The sequence below is a fragment of the Benincasa hispida genome, chromosome 12, assembly GCF_027475165.1.
Source record: "Benincasa hispida cultivar pf3 chromosome 12, pf3_genome.v1.1, whole genome shotgun sequence".
Lineage (NCBI taxonomy): Eukaryota > Viridiplantae > Streptophyta > Magnoliopsida > Cucurbitales > Cucurbitaceae > Benincasa > Benincasa hispida.
The window spans coordinates 40,556,908-40,578,317 of NC_143489.1; the positions used below are offsets into that span (position 1 = coordinate 40,556,908).

At 28.7% G+C, this 21,410-nt stretch overlaps 2 protein-coding genes across 2 annotated transcripts; one reads left to right on the forward strand and one right to left on the reverse strand.

Moving 5' to 3' along the window:
• The first annotated feature begins 2,468 nt into the window (after positions 1–2,468).
• LOC120068151 (polcalcin Ole e 3) lies at positions 2,469–2,822 on the forward strand. Its single transcript, XM_039019852.2, has one exon. The coding sequence runs from the start codon at positions 2,469–2,471 to the stop codon at positions 2,721–2,723; it is 255 nt and encodes an 84-aa protein (XP_038875780.1). The 3' UTR covers positions 2,724–2,822.
• Positions 2,823–3,208: 386 nt separating this feature from the next.
• Positions 3,209–6,441, reverse strand: LOC120068150 (putative serine/threonine-protein kinase PBL7). The gene is made up of 6 exons (XM_039019850.2): positions 5,446–6,441; positions 5,093–5,350; positions 4,835–5,007; positions 4,536–4,615; positions 4,278–4,422; positions 3,209–3,807 (listed from the first exon to the last, which is right to left on the reverse strand). Exons 1-6 carry the CDS (start codon positions 5,990–5,992, stop codon positions 3,454–3,456), a joined length of 1,557 nt encoding a protein of 518 aa, XP_038875778.1. The 5' UTR covers positions 5,993–6,441; the 3' UTR covers positions 3,209–3,453.
• Between the last annotated feature and the right edge of the window lie 14,969 nt (positions 6,442–21,410).

Sequence of the window (21,410 nt, forward strand, 5' to 3'; positions counted from 1 at the left end):
TTAATACTATGAGAGGTTTTAAACTATAGGTTATTTAATATGTGATATAATAAATTATAGGTTATATATCATATGAGATATAATATATAGTTTGATTATATTAGTTTGTTAATATAATTAAATTAAAATTAGTTTTAAATTATGAATTTAAAATCAGGTAGTTATTTTTTAAGAGTGGGAAGTCATTTTTCCCTTACCTCTCATATACGTGAAAACACAAGAGAGAGTGGTGTGCTTCATTATTTTCATCTTCATCCTCTTCAAGATCTCTCTGTGTTTTCACTCTCTCAAAAAATTCTTCTCCCTTTTGCCAAAATTAAGACATAGAAGCCCAACATACTCTTTATTGATTCTCATACTTGAGAATAACAAGGAAGATTTGTGGTGGTGTCTCTTTGGTTACATTGTTCATTGTGTTCGTGGTACCGAGTTCGAGAGATCAAGAGAAGCAGTAGATTGTTCGTGTTGTTGGAGAGGAATCGTGAAGAAGTGAGATTCAAGGGTAAGTTTCTGTTTTCTTTTTCTTTTCTGTAAATCTCAGTAGAAGAAACATGCTTAGTAAATTTTTGTTTGTCGTAGTTTTCGTCCCTTTGGATTTTGTGTTTGCATTTGTTTGCTTTTGCTTCGAGGTATTCCAAATCTCTTCACCCACAACTGGAGGGAAATAAAGAATTTGGTAGCTCAAATCGGAAGAAAATAAAGAGAAACCATAGGTCATCTAACCTATACATACACTATTATAACTCCAAAAATGTAAGTCAACCATAATTCTTCAGATACAGTACATTTTAAAGCTTCTTACTAATTTAGGCATGGTTGGCAGTGTCACAAGTATCACATCAATATTCACATAGTTCTTTTTTGTGGATCACATATTTCCTAATAAAAAAAATTACTCTTAAGTAAGTTTATTGCACATATAGGAGAGAAGAAGATGACTGTTGGGGAAAAAGAAAATGATGACCGTAAGGAAAAAGAAACTAACATAGAATTTGGGGTTGATTTTGGGAGGGTTGAAAGTGATTACAGAGGATATTAATCATATTTTTTTAAAAAAAATAAATTAAGTTTTTTTTAGTACAACAAACAAAAACAGGATTAAAAAAAAACTTAAAGAAAGCAAAACTAAACAAATAGCAGAATCCAAACATGGAGGGTAGTCTTCAATCCACACAGTAAAATATCATAATTTGTAGGTGTGGGAAGCTAAATCATGAGCCATAGAGTTACATTGACGATTTGCTCAAAGAAAACCAAAAATATAGGGCAACAAAATATAACATTTTAAACAATTATTTAAAAATAATAAATTATATAAAAAAAATACAAATGTTATTAGTGAAATTGTTTTAGTTATTATATATAAAACAAAATAATTTAGTATTTATTTACCAAACGTTGTGATCAACTTGTTGAGGTCTAAAGCTGAAATTTACCAAACATTACTTTGCTTAGTATTGCAACTTCTTTTTTCCTAAAAACATAGTGTCAGCTATTATTTTAAATGTTTTGTAATCCCAAACTAAGTTAACTTCTATACCATGACTCCACGACAGATCTCCAATATCTATTATTAATTTTAAAATATAAGTTTAATTAAAAACAAATAAACGTAACTCGTTGGGGGCTTATTTGAAATATTATAAATATGGTATATTTTGAAAACTTGGTGCTTTTTGAAGGGAAAAAAAAGCATTCTTAGGATAAAAAGCAAACATGACTTTGAAATGGGGTAAACTAATAGATTAAAATATACTTGAAAAGCTATTTTGAGTGGTTGTCAAACACTTCAATTTCTTCTAAAATGACTTATTTTTTAAATTAAACACTTAAAAATGTAATCTAAATACACCCTAAAACCAAGTAGTCAAGTTAAAACATCCGAGAAAAATCCATTTTCATTAGTTAACCTTACCATGTTTTCTTCACACTTTTTTACGGTAATTTGACTAATTACAAAATTTTTGTTTATTCTTTTTCATTTAATAACATATTGTAGAGAGTATACTTCAAAATAGTTTATTTATATAATTAATATTTGACATAAACGTTGATATAAATATAAATTATAATGATCACTACATAATTAATGATTGACCAAAGTGTTTGAATGAGACAAAGTAAACTAATCACTAACTAACGTGCATTCTACAAACCAAAAAAATGTTAATACTTTTATTATTATTATTATCTTTGGAATAGTCTAAGAAAAAATTCAAAAAGAGTGAGAGAATTCCCAATAGAAAAGAATGTTTCTTTCATGAGAAACCATAATTTAGGCAAAATCAGTTGCAAGTTTTACATTCTTTTGGCCATCTAAAGTCACTAACCCGACATTTGAGGATAACCTTAATCTTCCCAAACTTAGCTGTTTATATAACTCACCATTTTCTTCAAACTTCTATTCCTCTCAAGATCTCTCGATCACCAAATCCTCAATACACATTAATCCTTTACATAATATCACAATGGCTGATGATCCTCAAGACCAAGCTGAACGTGAACGCATTTTCAAGCGCTTTGATGCCAATGGCGATGGTAAGATCTCTGCATCCGAGCTCGGGGAAGCCTTGAAGACGCTTGGCTCCGTCACTGCCGACGAAGTGCAGCGGATGATGGCCGAGATCGACACTGACGGTGATGGGTTCATTTCGTACGAAGAGTTCACAGATTTCGCCCGTGCTAACCGTGGATTAGTCAAGGATGTTGCAAAGATATTCTAAATGTTTGTATACGGTTTATCTTTTTTTTTTTTTTTAATTTCTTGTTCTGTTTTTGCTTTTCCATTTTTTAAATGTATCTTGTCGTGATTGATTTGATATCTGCATGAAAAAAAACAAAAACAAAAAAAAAAAAATTCAAATGGGCTCCACTTTTTTTTCAACATTTTTCATAATGGAAATATTGTTTTGGTTGTTAAGCTGCAACTTCCATGAATGTCTCTCTCAACCAACCACTTCCTAACAATAATTCATTATTAAGATATGTTTAATTTCATAATGTTTGAGATTCAAAACATGAATGGTATAAAGCAATATCTTATATAAATATTTAGAATTGTGTAGCTCGCTTTTCTTGAGGCAAATTTCGAATCGTGTACTACATATAGTCAAACTTTTAGAGTCAAGAGCTTACAAAGTTTTTAAGTACTGGAAAAACCATTCCAAATATGGTAGCTTTCTGCATGCTTCTTGTCTCTCAAATGATCTGATGAAAAGACACTAAAATTTCAAATGGAATTTAATTACATTTCCTCCATGGAAAATGGGGAAAAGTACATGAAAGATTCTATACAAAATGAACCTATTTACAGTTTCATCACTCTCTTTTTTTTCCTTCTCATATTCTAATGTCAATGATTCAACTAAAGAGATCTACAAAAGCAAGCAAAACGAGAGAAAAATTCTTTCCTTATTTCAGTTGGTCATGGCATGTTTTTGTACTGTAACTTTTTCAACGACAGAAAAGGTAATCATCATCTTCAAATTCGGGAAGTCCCGACATGGCCAACGCCAAATGACCTGTCATCTCGCTGTTTGTATTTTGAAACTGTGAATAACAATCAGTGACACATCCATGTCCCAAGAAGCCGTACCTCTTTGATCTGGAGGGCAGAGGCTTTTCTTCACCTTTCAATATTGCAATGATCTCTACAATCCCGGGCCTGCGTGATTCTTCACCGGTAATGCAAGCAGCGGCAGCTTCGATCATTTGGACTATTTGATTTGAATTCTTCGTCGTACATGTCACCTGTGGATCAAGCAGCTCGGTAATCGCCCCTTTCCCTTTCTGCAAGAGTGGCTTTGCCTGTAGGAAAATATGAAGTTTGTTATATTTAACAAAAGCCACTTAGTTCTGTCATAAACTAGGGGACTGCACCATGAACGCAACACGACTGACATCGACATTTAATTGATACATTGAAACAAAATGGAAGTCAATATATCATTAAATTCACACAAAAAAATAGGCTTTTAAATCATCTCCCATCAGGATCAGATGAAGTTCTGCACTTCTATTTGTTTGTGCTGCTGCTGATAAAACTAAGTTTCGAAAGGAATTATGTGGTTAATATATTGCAATACAGTTCAATCATACAAGAGAGATCAAATTCAGACTTGAAAATTGTCATATTCTATTGCATTAGATGACTTTGTACAGAGGCATATTCAATTATAGCATCTCAAGGACAAGAGTTTGGTTTTCATTCTAAAGCTTTACAGAACCATTAATCAAACAAAAGTAAACAAAATTATAGGAGCGATATAATGACCTACCCATAAAACCAAATTCTCCTCTCCATGAGTCCTTGCTTCAATCGGCTTCCTGCCCGTTATGAGTTCCAATAACACGACTCCTAGAGCATAGACATCTGTTTTATCTGATACCTTCCCGTGCTGGAAATATTCCGGAGCTAGGTAACTACAAATAAGTTTAAATATTGTAAATCCGAAAGGAACAGAAAAGCGGAATGCGAGATAGATTTTCATCATCCTTCCCCTATATTAGAATGTCTTGAGAATGAGTGTTCATACCCAAATGTTCCTTTAACAGTTTTGCAAAGGAAAGGCACAGATGGAGCAGCAGTCCATGTTGCTAACCCAAAATCACATAACTGCAGTCAACCATTACCAGGAAATAATTGATGAATAAGAACAATGAAAGGTTATAGCATTTGTTACTTAAACTTATTTGAAGATATCATTCAGATTATCCAAGTGTCCTTAGACTGATGACTTGGTTGGTTTCTCTCTATTTCACTATCCTCTCTATCTTCTTTGTTGCACAACGAACAACCAAAGGAATATCGACAAAAATGAACATATTCTTTTACCTTTGGCATTTTCTTGGATGTAAGAAGGATATTTGAAGGCTTGATGTCTCTATGAACAACACATCTTTCAGTTCCATTATGAAGATAAGCCACAGCCTCAGCAATTCCAAGAGCAATCTTGAACCTTACTGACCAGGGAAGTGACAAACGACCCTTAATTCCCCTCTTCTTCTCTGCAATTGTTATGATGTTAGAAACTCAAAAACTAACCAAACTTCAAGTAAATTCAGAATCCAAGATCAAGAAATCATATCATACCATGCAAATGTCTTTCTAAGCTTCCACCAGAGACATACTTATAAACCAAAAATAGACCCTCTTCTGGATCTATGCAAAACCCAACAAGAGGAACTATATTTGGGTTGTGAAGAGAGCTAGCAATCATTAATTCTCTACAGAATGCCTTTGCAGATTCTTTATCTTCCTTGTCCAAACGTTTGATTGCCACAGCAGTTCTCAAAAACCCAACCCTTCCCCTGAATACACAGCTTAAGGCCCCTCTTCCCAAAACTCTGCCTAACCAAATTTGGGGAAAATGAAAAACAGTTTCAAGATTACATATAAGAAATTTGGTTAAAAAAACTAGAAGATTCTTTGACTTTTGAGAATACCTTTTGAGAAATTACGAGTTGCAGAAAGAATTTCGCGATATCTGAATCTAATCAAAGTATGAGCCACAGGGGAAATGCTCTTTTCCAGAGACTCAATCCTCCGCCATTTCAATTCTTTGGTAAGAGCTTCAGCCATCATTCCATTGTCCAAATTCACCATCAAAACAGTCGCCGCAGTGGTTGAAGAGCCGATGTTCATGGTTTCAAGCTCAACCTGAGAGCAAAAACTGAACCGGAAAGACGAATGAACCGATTGTGGATCGGCATTTAACGACTCCCCACCGCTAGCACCAGATTCCGCAAGCAACCAAGCTTTATTGTGCTCTAGATTCTTGTTTATCCCCTCCACATTTGGGTGTTCTTCATCTTGAATTCCCTGATTCTTGCGACGAAGACGAGTAGGAGGAAGAATACAAGCAAACCCAAGTTCCCAAATCATTTTTCTCAAAAGGGTCTTAATCTTGAGCTCATTATAGTGACAATGGTGATGATCTAACTCAAGAGGAGGCTCCCTTTGGTTAGAACAAGTACCAAGGGAGAAACCCATTTTGAAGCAGATCTCAAAGAAAAGCACAGAAATCTAGAAACCCCTTAAAAAAAACAAAACAAAAAAGAGCACAAAGCACAGATACCCACAAAGAAAAGTTCAAAAAGAGAGGGAAAAAAGTGGGAAGAGAAGAATTGAAGGCTGCTTTGAGTTTGCTTCAATGGTGGGGGGAGAATATGTGAGAGAAGGATGTGAACTGGACAAGCACTAAGAAGAATAATGGAATTTAAGTAAAGAAATGGAAGAATAGATTGGTGGCAGGTGGGGATGGAGATGAAAAGCCATTGTTAAGCCCCCCCCTGAAAATTTTCTTTTGCAGCCATGGATGAATGGGTAGCTCGCTTGTTTTACCTTCGAAATGGAATTATCTTTAATATAATTTGGTTATTTCCTTTGTTGGTGAGAGAGAAAAAGATATTGAAAGGGACATCATTGATTAATGAAAGATTAATTTAACACGAATAACTATACCAATTAAAACACAAAGCTTGTTGTATTTCCAAACAAATAATCTTACTTTCGTCACTTTAGTAAGTTAATCACGATTCAAAGAATTTGATGTGAGTTAACGGATAATTCAGTCGATAAGAGCCTTTTCGGTTTGCAATCCAAATTTTATTTTATGTTTTCAAATTCATTCAATTCAGCAAATATATATTTGACAGATAACTTCAATTTTGTTTTTTAAAATTATTTTCAAATTCTATGATCTAAACAGTACAAATTTGAAAACAATATTTTATGTTTTCTTAACATTTTTATGTTTTGTTTGTATTCATAATTTGAATTTTAAAATTTAAATTGCAGAAATATATTAAATAAAGATAAATAAAACATTTAGAAATATAGCATATTATGTTATAAACTCAATTCAATTTTTTTAATTAAAATATGTATTGGTCTCTATGATTTGGATAAAGTAAAAGTTAGTTAGAATTTAGTTCTTACGGTTTGATAGTTTGTTAAATCCTCTTAAATAGCCCCTAATAATGAATATTTATTATGAAGTTTTTATCAAATCATAGGGTTAAATTCTAATTATAAACCATAAGACATAAAATTTATCTTACTCCAAACTGTAGGACCAAAACTTCAATTTTAACTTACTCCAAACTGTAGGGACCAAAACTTCATTTATAAAACGTTTGTAATTAATTACAAGACCATTACTTATGAGAGTTAAACTTCCTTCATCTATATGGAGACATGTTATTTTGCATGCAGCGTCACATGTACGCATTAAGCCAGTAACTTATCTTAAATACTCACCATTACAATTAGCTTATAACCATGAGCCTGAGAATTTTTTGATATGCAGTATATGTTTCAATTGTTTCACCACAGCGCACTAAGATGGGTCCTTAAAGAAGTTAAGAATATATGTTAGATATGATTCTCCATCAATTATTAAATATCTTGAACCCTTCCCTTGACGGGTGATGTATTTACGGCACGATTTGCTTATTGTCATTTTAATGAGATAAATTTTCCAACAATAGGGGGACAAATTAAGAAGTTGGAAAAAGAAATTACATGGAATGCATCATTATTGTCTCATTTAGATCCCCATACAGATCAATGTGCCTTGTAATTATTCATGTTTGGTGTTCATGTAAGATTATATCTTATTTGTCACTTGACATTTGGTGGATCTTAAAATTATACACATTAGTGGGTTAATCCACTTCAAAATTCTACTTATATTTCTATATTGCCCAATTTTTATAGTTTTAGTTATTTTATAATTTTAATTTATTATTATATCATATATATTTATTTATTTATTATATTTAAATATATATTATTATATTATATTTTTTCTATATTCGTTATGCTGTGTTGTGCTCCTCAATTTCACAATGGAAAAAAATAAATCTATTTTTCCTGAAAATCTTGATAAAAAAAGATCTCCTAATATCTCATATTATGGAAATATATTTCCATATTTTAATTACATTATATGCCACAATTACAAAATACATCACATATCTTAGATAGTTACTTTTGCATCCTTTTAGTTTCCGTACTTTAAAAAATAATTAATTGTTCTAAGCTTTCAATTAATTTTGATTCTAACAAATTTATCTTTATCACTTTTTTTTTTAAAAAAAAAGAGAAAGTTTTTCTCTATCATTTTAATACTTACATCTCCACATGCTTAATTTTATATAACATAGTCAATGTAATAGGTAAGTGTTAAACAACAAATTTAATAACATAGATCTGTTCTACAAAATTTAAAATTAAGAGATCTATTAAAAGATTTTTTTGTACAGATGATCCAAAATTCAGGTCCAAAATAAATTTTAAATTTTTTTTTTTTAGCCTTTTACTTATGCCATATCAGTGTGAAACTACCAAAATGGACCATTGTGCATCGAGTTGTGCTCTTGCTCTCACTCTTTGTTTCCCTACTATTCTTGCACCTTACAGTTTAGATTTTCTCACTCTTCTCTTTATTTTCTCTTACAACTTGCTCTCGCAATTTGTTCTTAGTCTAGCTCTTTGTTCTTGCCTCTAACTCTTTCCTCTTGACTCTCGCTTTTAGCTCTTTGCTCTCACACTTTTTATTAAAAGAAAGCGAACAACATGATTACAATATTGAAAATGAGGGGGTGAGGAATGAGAGTAGCGAGAGTCAAGAGTTGAGAGCCTAGGACGCGTGCACTACAACGACATTTTTATAATTTCTACGGTTGATGATGTAAGTAAAAAGGTCAAAACAAAAAAAAATTAAAGCGAGATAAATTTCCTTTTGGACCCAAATTTTGGTCAAAGTTACAATTATCTCCTATTAAAAACTCCTAATAGTTTATAAATGTAAACTAAATTGACTAAATACACATAATTATAAATATGATCTAGACATCTGTTGCACTATTAGAAATTAATAAAATTAATTAAAATACAATTCTAAATGATCATAGATCAAACTTATAACATTTTACCACAAAAAGAGTAAAGATATTACCCATAAAGTTAACAAGTTAAGTGAATTTTGATTGGAACTTTTAGTTTCATCAAAGTTTAAAGCTTAAACTAAGATGACTATTCCAACTTTATTAGTGGAGCAAGTTAATGAGTGATGATGATCTACTTTTACTTTTATCCACCACGAACCAAATCCAAAGCGAGAGAGATTCCAAAATGACTGCAAAAATTAAATAAAATAGGAGAGAGAACCTTATTATGCCTTTTGCAGAACACTTTTGCTTTATAGTTTTTATCAAGGAACAAAATAATAGTGAATATTCAATTGATAAATAAAATAAATCACTTTTTTAAATTGGCATACAAAAGAAAAACTTAAAAAAAAATAAAAAAGAAAGAAAAAAAGAGATATATGTAAGTTTCGTGACCACCCAATATTTCTCCAACCGCCAACAACCTTGTCTTCTCCTGTCACCCCACATGGCGTCTGGGTTTTTTTTAATATCAAATCACTTTTTTTTTTCCATTTTTTATTTTTTGCCTCTTCCAAATCTTTTTCATGCCATTTTTTTATTTACTAGTTCTTAATAGGTGGGATGTATATGAAATTGATAGTTTTATTTTAATACATAGATAATTTTTTTTAGAAAAAAAAACTAGATTTTGATGTTATATATAGTTTACGTCCTACCCATACATAAAAGAATATACTAATTCGATTTGAATAATTGCAATGAGATAAATGATATATTTATCAATTTCAAACATATCTCTACCTTTACATCGTAGTATTTTCATATCTATGGTTTTTATCACACCCATACACAAATAGATACGCCATTTTGTCATGTAACCACGTTTCGATGTTAATAGTTGTAATCAAGACAAAATAAGAATTAATAAAAGATGTAGGATTAAATCGAAATGTAAAGATTCTCTTCCTACTAACTTCTTTTATGTATAGTATAGATTTAATTTATACAATATCTCTTCTTATTCAAACATAATTTTTCAATTTAAGATTGAAATCCATATTCATGTCTTTGAGAGTGAGTTGTTTGACAAATTTATTTAATTATAAAGATTAAATGGAATGTGGGGAATTTGTGTTTTAGATTCGATGTATTAAATTTCGAAATAGATGATCTAATAGTGATTGATGTTAAAATTGAATAAGAAAATTAAATGATATTGACTAAATTTTTTTTTATGGAATTTTAAGTTGAAAAATAAAAACAACGTCTATTTTAATGTTTAAGAATAAAAGATGTAAGTTTTGAGATGAATATATATAGGGTATGGGAATTTAGAAATGAATATAGGGTTTGAATTTAAAATTAATGTTCAATAAAGGAATACAAAATGAGATTCCAAATTAATATTTTGTAACATCATTGTCTCCTTGCTGCCACATTCATGTTAGACTTTGGGCTATAATAATAAAAGAAAATGTCTGATAACAATACCTCTTAGACTCTTTAATTTTGCTATTTTATGTTTAGACTTTAGGCCAAAATTCTAGAGTATACTAGAGCCATTTAGCCCTATATTAGCTATTACCTTGAAAGTAATGTTGTTCACATTCCATTAATTTTGACAAAGTTTCTCAACTAATTATGTTTCTCAGATACCAAAAATATATAAATACGTTTCTCAATTAAATTAGATGTTAGTCATGTTTGTCTTGTTTGTATTCTTAACGTGTCTCCACTTGAAATCAACATGATATCCTATCGTACTAAAATGTTCGTAGAATATAACAACTTTAAAAGAAATCTCCCCTCCTCATAAAGGGCACACTTTTACTAGGAAGTCTGTAATTTCATATCCTATTGCAAGATACTAAGGAAATATTTTGATTCCATGGAATAGGAATTATCCATTTTATTGATCACCCCACTATTTCTCAAGTAGTATAGATTTTTGTATCATTAGGGATTTTTTTTTTTTTTTTTTTTTTTTTATATGTTTAGGTTTTGTAGTAAAAATTTGTATTGGATTGTTGAACTTCTAAAACTCTATATATCTGATTAGTAGTATAAAATGTGTGTAATATAGGTGATTGAATGTTTAGTCTTGTGCCTAATTATAATTTTTTGATATTACTTGATTGATTTAATAATTACGTGATATATATACTATGTATTATTAAGGACTACGTGTGTTGAGGGTAACTCAAGGCAAGGCCCAAAGTCCAACAAGCCCAAAAAGTACCAAGAAAAAGTATAGGGAAGCACGTGTCAAAGAAAAATGTCAATGCCTCAGAGTTTAGATCAACTAACATCGAGCTGATAAATATAATACTGATAGAAAAATAAATGAGCTAAGCTGGACTAGCACCTTGCAACTTCGAGCACCAGAAACGTCGTGACACCCCTGGCATCACATGTAACCGTGGACACATGTCAGAGAATTGACTTATAAATGACCTCACTCAAGCATCCCCAAGAAGAGAGTAAGTAATCTCTCTTATTTCTTTCATATTTAGTTGAATTAGTCACTCCTAATACTAACTTAAATATGGGAATGGTAATAGACTCAGTACCACAATGGTATAAGGATCTCTTGTACTAGTCAGCTCGAACAATATCAAGATCAAGATTAAAGTGGGCCGAAGGTCAAAGCCACCCTCGATGCAATTCAAGGTGGATGAGATCCAACTGTCAACAACGTGATGAGTTAATTTCATAAAATAAAGCATTTTATGATGTAAATTAATTATATTATTAATAAAGTAACGATAGAAATCTATTAGATAAGAAACAAAAAGTTCAAGAATCTACTAGTTTTGTTTTGTTTTTGTTTTTGTTTTTGTTTTTTTTTTTTTTTGTTTTTTTTTTTTTGGATATATGAGACTAAATTGCAATCTTAAACATTCAACCCTCGATTAAAAATTTTGAGAAAAAATCTACTTATACTCCTTGACTTTGCAGGTTGATCAATTATTAAAACCCAATAGAAATGTTTACATTTAGGTGCTAGTGATTCAAAACTAGTTTCACTTGATTTCATTTAATAAGTTGGCTCAAAACTATCAAACTAAAATTACTCTTCTCCAAAATTCGATTGAAATAGCAAGAAAATGATCATGTAATTAATTTCTCTCATGGCTACGTCTCGGTCAGTCTCATCATATGTTACAAATCGTCGTGAGATATTGATGCGAAAAAATTCGACCAAAATTATTGACGGATAGTAAATTATGCATCAGGAGTTCACTGACTATAAATGATAGGCTATTATGAAGTGTCGAAAGTAGTTGTTTCTCCTAATGTTTTCCATATGATGTCAAGAGGACAAGATAACATCTTGACGCTGTATAGAAATAATATAAGATACATTCTTCTTGACAACTGTTATCCAACTCTATTTTAGAACGTCGTGAGAGAAAATATTTTTCTTATAGTGCTACTCCCCACCCATTGAAATAGGAATGAGGTAAACCATTCCCACCCCTCTTTCCATGGTTGTAAACATTTTTATTTTAATTTTTAGAATGAAAATTTATGAATGAGACACATTTCTAATTAATTACAGTTTCATTATGATAATATGAACCAACTTGGACATTACCGCGGAGTTTTTACTACAATAAGTGCGAGAATGGAGATCAAATCTTCAACCTCTTTAAAAAGTCATCTCAATTACCATTGACCTAAAGTTCATTTTGGCTATCACCAACTAAGTCTGACAAATTATGAGTGATATTTTAAATCAAAAGACATAATCAAGCCGGAAGAGAAATGACATGATCAAGAAAATATCAAGATTTGAGCCAATGGTATCAACTTAGAACCAAAATAGGTCTAGAGAAAATGGAACTCGAGCATTTGTTCAAAATTAAGGGAAATTCAAGTATATAGCACTAATTACATTCTCATTTGAAGAAATAGCAAACAACGAAATTCTTTTGAAATATAGAAAATTGTGTGACACACACGTGGGTCGATTTTCCATTAATCATAAAATACTAATTACATTCTCATTTGAAGAAATAGCAAACAACGATTTTTTTTTTAAATATAGAAAATTGTGTGACACACATGTGGGTCGATTTTCCATTAATCCTAAAATACCTTCACCGGCCTTTTTAATTCTACTATAATTAATTCTGAATCTTTCTGAATTACATTGTAATTAATTTATCAAATTGGAACTAAGTGCCTCTTTCCATGCAGAAAATCTAGCATAAATTTTGTGATTTAATTTAAAAATAATTGAAATTTGTATATCAATAATCTTCTATCCCCAAAAAAATGGTTTGGATCATTCTAAATCCTTTCCTAAACTGGCTTTTTATATTTATATATACATTTTCTTAATCTAACTAAATCATTTATTTTTTAAATTGTTTTTATGATTATCTTATTTTAAATTTTCAAATCTTATATTATATTAGTTTTTTTTAACCGACTTTAATGGTATGTTTTTTAAATTATTTTTATGATTATTTTTATTATAATTTTGTTTTATACGTGAAATATTAGAAAATATCTCATTTTTATTAATTAATCTTATTTTAAATTTTTGAATCATATTTTGTTCTAAAGATTTTGTTGGTAAGAATAGTAAAACAAAAAAATTCATCAAATTTATAACAAATACACTCTCACTCACTCACGTGTTCCCATTTTTCTTTAACCCTAAAATGTCTTCATTTGTATTTTCAGCCATAACTAATTTTGCCCTTGCACATTTTTTAGCATGAATCCTGATTTTCTCTTACATTATCTCCCTACACTTTTCAAATTTTAAAAATATAATGTAATTTTTATTTTTCAAAAATCATATTTGATCTTATCTTCAATTTCAAATTTAATTTTATCTATTTTTAAAATTTTTATCTATTTTTTAACTAATTTTATTTTTTTGTCTCAATCAACGACAAGTCTCCTTTAAAGACTTGACTTAATCGATCAAATCCACTTGTGCATGGATGAAAGACTTAACTTAATCGACCATCGACCAAGAGTTCAAGTTGCAAAGTCTCTTATTTTCAAAGTGATTCCTATCAAGCCATTATGAAAAGGTAGGTCAAGCATATGGACGGTGTTGGTATTAATCACATTGCCTTGGGGTCTTAAACCCACCTTGATAGATTCGATCAAGGAAGGATGTCCCATTGTCAAATATTATTTATTTCTCTTCTATTTATGAGATCTCCATAACGGACATCAACTTTATCAGTCCAGTTCTCACTTTCTCAATTGATATTTTGGGTCTAGAACAAGAAAAACAATATTGTTATAGAATTTTAGGGTAAATTCAAGAGCGATTTAGATTGTTTGGTTAATTAATTTTCAATTGTATTGTATTTGTTGGGCGTTGTTTGGAGACTAATTACAATGTATTTATAGGTCACGTAAATATCACATCGGAAGTATCACCCAAAACTTTTACAAAATCTTTAATGACTACAAAACCATCATCCAAATTACAGTGTAACTAATTTTTTTCTTTTGCATGTTTCTTTTATCATAGATCTTTATTTTCTCTTATAATATATCCCCTATGGTAAATCACAAAATCATATAGTTATTTTTTTTTTCAAACAAAACAAAACTATTTTTTTTCAATTATCATTTTATTTATTTATTTTTAATTTTTTAATCTTTTTCAACTTATTTTATGTTATTGCATTTTGATTTTTTAATTCGTTTGAAAAATTTATACGATCAGATATCATATATATATATGTATGCATACATACATATCTGTATATGTATGCATACATACATCTCTATGTATATGTATGCATACATACATCTCTATGTATATGTATATGTATATGTATATGTATATGTATATATATATTATATAATGTGAGTTATTTTTTTAAAATAAAAACTTAAGTTATTTTAACCCAACAACGTTGCACACCCTCCTCTCATCTTCTTCTTTGTGTCAATGACTTCCTTAAAATAGTAGAGTGAAAAGTGAAGACAAACCAATCAGATTTAAAGTACTAGAGTTGAGAAAATTATGTTTGTGATGATAGATTTAGAGATGATGATTCTATTCACGTCAGCACTATTACTAGGGGTTGAGGTCGGTAACGGAGTCTGTGTTGGAGGAGTCGAGATAGAAGAATATGGAACTAGAGTAATCACTGGTGGCTCCAAAGGAGCAAGAAATGAAGTCAGTGAAGGAGCTGAAGACGAAGTTGGTGGTGAAATTTTGGTGGAAGAAGAGGGAGCCATGCCTGATGGAGCATTGAAGGTAGAATAGAAGTCAGAGGTGTCACCGCTATTTGTGGAGGAGCCGATTTCAGAGAAGAAAATGGCGGTGACTTGGTTGGAGAAGAGGTTGGTGTGATGCTCAGAGCCCGGTCAAGAGAGACATTAATAGTCTTTAGATATTTGTTTTAATTATAGTGTAATTACGAATGTTTGTTAATAAGTCAATTGCAATCTTATTTGTATAGTTAGGGTAGTTTAGACTTTCATAAATTCATTTATTTTTTATTTTTAATTTATTTTGTCATTTTTACAAATGAAATGTTGATTTGCTATATTTACAAATGAAAACTTAAAATCTACTATTCCTCTTCTTTGCCCCAAAATTAACATGTTGGTCGAGGCCAATCTTACCAAAATGTCCTACAGACCTTTTAGATAACTTTGATCATTTACTCCTATATATACATCATGATGGTTTTAAGAGAAGTAAGTTCATTTTTGGTTTGAAATTAAAAATTGGCTACATTAATTTGCTCTCTAACTTTAGCATCAAAGTGTATTTAGCTAGTACCACATTAGTGTATATATCTTTATATTTTGCAAGTTACATTTAATTATTTCTTTTATTAAATAAATTTATCGTTATTGTCTCAAGAAAAAGAAAGGTAGATTTCAACATCTACATAAAGTATCAAATGATTTAATTCACTCACACATGTGGTTGAACTTAAAAAAGAAAAAGAAAAAGAAAAGAAAATTAATTGGGAATGATTTGTCAAAATTTGAAATTAGTATAGGAAAAAAATGTTGGACAATATTGTTATGATGAAAATGAAGCGATACATGCATAGGTGGCGGCACCTAAAGGTCACCTAATTTGATTATGATGGCTATTAAATGTTTAATCTTTGACATCCCTTTCAAATATATATATATTAGAGAGAGAAAGAATTTAATTTAGATATTAATATAAAATAAATAATAAATGTGTGGCATTTTGAAGTTGAAGAGAATATAATATTTGTGTGGAGCATGTGATCCAAAACGAGCACTCGTATTGACGGGAATCCGATTCTCATTTCTCTCATTTAGTTTTGTCGGTGAGACACAAAAACAACAGTCAAATAAAGCAAATGCCTTTCCATTCTAATTGCAACTTGGATGGTTCATGGGACAACATTCCTGATCATTAGAACTCAAAAATAAAAATAAAATAAAATAATCTTCGACTCTAAACTTATTAATTTGTGTCCATTTAAATTATAAATTTTTCATTTCAATAATTTTGATCCTAAATTCATAAAGTTTTCGTCCGCATTAGATGACATTGTGGGTCCTTAATAGGCTTGACCTTCCGTCCGCTTCTCTTTGGTTTGTCTCACTTTTTGAGTTAACATATATAAGAGATCATCGCACTGGTGCCGTACCGAGTCTATCAAGTGTTTATGCTTAAGTTAGTATAGAGAGTGTATAGTTCAGTTAAATACATAAAATGTAAGATCAGGATTTTTCTCTCGAGATTACTTACTCTTACCTTCGGGGTTCGTTGAATGAGACTATTTATAGATCCTTCCTCTTATACTTGTCTCTGGTTACGTATAACACTGACAGTGTTAGGGTTGTTTTCAGTGCTTGAGGTTGTAGGATGCCAGACTGGGTGCAATTTGATTATTTTTCAATTGGTATATATTTACCAACTTAGATGGTCGGCCTAAACCCCAAAGTATTGATTTTTCCCTTTTGGGGTACACGTTCCCCCTATACCTTCTATTGATACCTTATGGAGCTTGGGTTCGCCTGTGAGCTTTGGATCTTGCTTTGGACAATCTTCAACATAGGTGTAGCAATTTTAACCTCTAGTTCAATTTCTACTCATTTTAACAAGAAAAAGAACTAGAACTTTGCACAAATTAACTATGAATTAATATTTCTAGAATACATAAATTTTGACAAAAAAAATTATGTCGAGTGTTGTTTTTCTCTATTTTTTTTATCAACTTATCAATTTCATGTCGTATATATGTTTTATAATTCATTAAATGAATAAGAGTGAACTTTTTTAATGCACTTGAAACATGAATTTTTTTAGAGTTAAATTTGCAACAATTTTTAAACTTTTGCTATAATTGCAATGCATATAAGTTAGAAATGATGAAATTGAAAATTTAGGTCCAAATTGATATAACTTTACAAGTTCATAGTTAAAATTGATTATTTTTCAGTTTAATATCAATAAATACTCATGTAAATCGAGTAATTTATAAAAATAATTTATAATAATATTTAAGTTCTAATCACTCTCTAAATAAGTTATAGATCTTATTATTAGTATTTATATTTATATTTATAGTGGTGACTATTTGATTTTTTTAATATTTTATGAGCATATACAATATATTAATTAAACTCTAATATCGATGTCGAACTCTTTGATATATGGATATACATCGAGATATCTACAAATATTTTAATAATTGGCAAGACTATAGAACATTTAAAATGAATATATGTAGTTCAACTATAACTGATCTATATTCATAGATATTTCTATTGATTGTACTAACAAATTGATGTTTAAACATAAAATTGAAAGCTATAAAATTAATCAGGCTCTTCAAGAAAATGCAAGACTTAATAGGCACAGTCTTATAATTTCAGGAAATAAAATTGTAATTTAACCTAAACTTAAATGGATTAATTGGGTTTAGATGATTTTCTGAGATAATTAATTCAGTAACTTAAAAAAATAAATTTTAAAGGGTGTTGAAAATTTTTTATAAATAGCAAAATCTAAAAAAAATATTTAGACTTTATATTAAGAAGTTTAAAAAAATGCTTTATACTTTTAAAAAAATTTTGCTATAAAATATAAATATTTTAAAATATTTTTTATATTTAAAAAGGGCCTTTAGTGTTTGGGATTTTTCATGATTAGATATGTTTATTCAGTAATGTTAGTTTTGGCTCATTTAATTCAAGGTTTTACTTGGGACAATTTTTATTATTTTTCTTTATATAATTTACAATATCATACATCGTATATATCAGTTAAATTCTTTAAATTTTTTAACATTGTCTCTTTTATAACTCCAAAAGAGTTCAATCATGAAATCAAAGTTTACCGATATGAACATAATTACGTGATTTTGAACCTAAACTTATTTAATTCAAGTTGAAAATTTAAATCTTCGGATGGTTAAAAATACCATATTGGTATTTGTATAATTTTTTTAATTTTAGTCTTTGCATTTTCAAATGTCTAATTTTAGTCTCTATATTTTTAATCAATCTTAAGTTTAATCACTCAAAATTTATTTACTAAAATTGGTTAAATAACGTAAGAAAATATACTGGGCAAATATGTTTTCAAAATTTATAGTAAAAATATTAATAGATAATTTTTTTTAAAAAAAATCAACAATAAATTAGAATAGATATTATATTTAAGATTTATTAAAATAACTAAAATTAAACATTTAAAAGTATATGAACTAAAATTGAATGCTTAGTTCGAGATTACTATAGCTTTTAAAATAATAGTTGTCGGTTGTTTTTTTTAAAAAAACTAAATTGTGGAAGAAAGTACAATACTATTTGGTAAATTTTAATTTTTAATTAGAAAACAACTACGTACGATATTTGATAAATTAATACTAAATTTGTATAATTTAGTTATATGAACCCTTGTTGGCTTATTATTTTAATTATTTTTACATTGTTAATTAATTTACAATTTATTATAATGTGTTTTTTAAAGCATATGAATATTATTTAATCTAAATTATTTGATAAAATTTTAAGAAAATAATTGTTATAAAAATTAAATCAAAGAAAATTTAAAAATATATGTAACAAAATATATTAATATGGAAGAATATTAATATAATATATTTATTAAGAAAGCAATTATTTTTAACAAAGCTAAATCTAAAAGTTACTATCTATGAACTTTTACACATTAATTAAAGGAAAATTATTTTAAATGACAAAACTGCTAAAAAAAATTAATAGCAAAATTATATTGTCTATCACTGTCTATTACAGATAGACTGTGATATTTTGTTATTATTTATTAATATTTTAGTTCATTTTTTTATATTTGAAAATAACCTTTAATTAAAATTTAAAAGTAATTTTAATAGATTAATTAAGAATTTAATTAACCAAACAAGGTAGACAGTTAACGGTTAAACTTTCTCACAGTAATTTTTTAAGATTGCAAATGTAATTTCAAAGACCATTGTATCTAATGTTAATATAAATGATTAAGTAAAACATAATATAAAATATTGAAAAAATGTAATTACAAAATGCCAATTTTGTTTGATCTCAAACAAAATTCATATTCTGTTTAGAACTCAATAAACAGATTGCAAACTTTGGTTGAAGGGAAATTATTTTAAATAAAAAAGTGTTAAAAATATTTTTAAATGTAGAAAAATATCACAATCTATTAGTGTTTATTAATGTCTATCAATGATAGATGATAATATTATTGATCTATCAGTATTTATCACTGATAAACAATAATGTTTTATTATATTAATAAATATTTTAATTTATTTTTCTATATTCGAAAATACTCCAATTTAAAAGTAGTATGCGCTTCCTATTTTTTTCCTTTTCCTTTTTATCATCTTTTTTGTTGTTTTTCTTTTTCTCCATTTTGGTTATCGAATACTTCAATGTTCTTTTCTCTTCCCATTAAATCATGTTTTTTTTTTTTTTTAAAGAGAATAAATAAAAGGGAAAAAGAGCATTCTTATAACTTTAAAGAAATTGAAAGAATTAGATTACATTACCACTAGCTCATATCTTGATGATCCATTACATACAATGCATATTTAATTATATTATACTAAAAAATAATCATAACATATGGTTTTGAATTATTGAAATCCTTCCAAGTTCCAAAAATTATGAGCAAAAATAATCAAATGGTTACTTTGGAGTTATGGGTAGCTCATTATTTTTGTTATTATGGATACTAAAGAATGGTATAGGATAAGATTTTGTTGTCACTTTTATTAAATATCTTGGATTCGAGCATGACCACTGATCTAGGCCCATTTACATAATTTCATGTACTTTAAGCTTTATACTTTTTTTTTCCTTTTCTTTTTCTTTTTCATTATCTTGAAAGAATATTCAATTAATCTTCGATGAACTTTACTATTAGACTTTACCAAACTAATTGCGTATCCATGAGTAGTTGGTATGTTAAAAATATTTTAGAGGGTCTGTTTGGCACGTGAGCTTCAATTCTGTGTTCAATAGGGTATTGAAGTTTTTTAGAGGTAGATTCGTTTGATAACTATTTTGTTTTTTTATTTTTGGCTTTTGAAAATTCAGCTTAATTTATTCTAATTGTTTTTTTTTTTTTTTTTTTTTATCATGATTTGCATTTTTCTTAAATTCAAAAGTTGAATTTTTAGTCAAATTCTTACAAAAAGAAAACACGAACAAAGAAATTTAGAATTACAATGAGTGTTTGAAAGCTTAATTTTCAAAAATCCAAAAATTCAAAACAATAAGTTATCCCCATTTAATAACTATTTGGTATTTGATTTTTTCTTTTTGAAAATGAAACCTATAGATACTACTTCTACCTCCAAATTTCTTCATTTATTATTTATTTTTTACCAATGGTTCAAAAAACCAAACCAAAATTTGAAAATAAGAAAGTAGTTTTTAAAAACTTGTTTTTGTTTTTAGAATTTGGCTAAGAATTCAACTATTGTATTTAAGAAAAATACAAATCATTGCAAGAAATTATGAGTAAATAGGCTTAATTTTTAAAAACGAAATATTTACCAAATCAAGTCTAATTAATTACCAAAAAAAGCATAAATATTTAAGCTGGAATTTTGCTTGGCTGACTGAGTACGGAACGTTAGCTTTCTCTACTTTAAAGTTTTAGATTGATTGGTCTTTTGCTTCTTCACCATTTTTTTAATATTCACAGACCTAGTAGATAACAATAAATTAATGGAGTTCTATATTTAATACATCAATTAATTTTTAAAATTAAAAAAACATCAATGATCTAATAAACAAGCAAGTAAAAGTTTAGAAATGTATTTAAGTTGAAGAAACTTATTATACACAAAATTAAAATTTGGAGAATATAAAACGTGTAATTTAACCCAAACAAAACAAGCTAGTAACTCTTGTGGATCTAAAACACTAATATATCAACAAAAATCAATGTTAATACTGTTCAATCCTCTCATGCCTATCAACGAAGGCCATAAAATGTGTAAGTAGGAAATGAAAAACAACTTCCTCCCATAAGAATCACTAGTACT